At 38.3% G+C, this 962-nt stretch overlaps 1 protein-coding gene across 1 annotated transcript in view; it reads left to right on the plus strand.

Annotated features, from left to right (window-relative positions):
* COBL (cordon-bleu WH2 repeat protein) overlaps window positions 1-962 on the plus strand; it is a 252917-nt gene that overhangs the window by 32192 nt on the left and 219763 nt on the right. The window contains exon 5 of the mRNA XM_008571826.1: window positions 76-286. Coding sequence (XP_008570048.1) covers window positions 76-286 — 211 coding nt within the window. The remainder of the gene's footprint in view (window positions 1-75; window positions 287-962) is intronic.

The raw sequence follows: 962 nt of genomic DNA on the forward strand, positions 1-962 counted from the left end.
TATTTGGCTAGGCAGAAGAAAGAGTTCAGACATGCCGAATAATCATAATTTGTTTTTGTTTTTGTTTTTTTTCAGCCATGCAATGATGGACCTACTGGTTGAACTTTGCCTTCAGAACCACCTGAATCCATCCCACCATGCCCTTGAGATCCGGTCTTCAGAAACCCAACAGCCTTTGAGTTTTAAGCCTAATACTTTGGTTGGGACCCTGAATGTACACACTGTATTTTTGAAAGAAAAAGTTCCTGAAGAGAAGGTTAAGCCTGGCCTACCTAAGGTGCCTGAGGTCAGTAGGTACCAACATGTTATCTAAGGAGACACGTTGATACCTGTGTCTAAGTGTGAGGGAGGTGCTGAGGAGGGGCCAGTGTTGCTCTTCTCATCTGAGAACCACGCAGAGAGCTGTGGTGGAGGTTTCTACTTCCATACTAGGCGAAGTTAGTCACTAAACTGAGTTTATGTTAGGAGACAGAATTTACGGAATTTAACAATGTTTATTGTAACACTGCTCTTTTATGTAGTATAGAAGAGAAATTAGTCTAGAGCAGAGCTATCCATTAGAACTTTCTTCAAAGGTGGACATGGTCTATAATTCTGCACTTTTCAATATCATAGCAACCAGCCACATGTAGCTTTTGAGCACTTGAAATGTGGCTAGTGTGATGGAGAGTCTGAGTTTTTAAATTATATTTAATTTAAATTAGTTTAAATTTAAATAACCACAAGTAGCTAGTGGATACCCTTTGGGATAGTACAGTTCTAGAGTTCTTCCTGCCCCAGAAAGCAGCCAGAATTTATAGTGGATTTGAATACCTTCCTAAAGAGAGAGGAAAAAAAGGGCATTTTCCTTTTGAAAAATTGATGTCAGAAATATTTACTCATTACATTTGGAGAATATCTTATATATATAGCTTTATTCTAGGACTTTGATCGTTGATTAAAATCAATTCCAGCTGTCTATT

The sequence above is a fragment of the Galeopterus variegatus genome, unplaced genomic scaffold (assembly GCF_000696425.1).
Source record: "Galeopterus variegatus unplaced genomic scaffold, G_variegatus-3.0.2 Scaffold44, whole genome shotgun sequence".
NCBI lineage: Eukaryota > Metazoa > Chordata > Mammalia > Dermoptera > Cynocephalidae > Galeopterus > Galeopterus variegatus.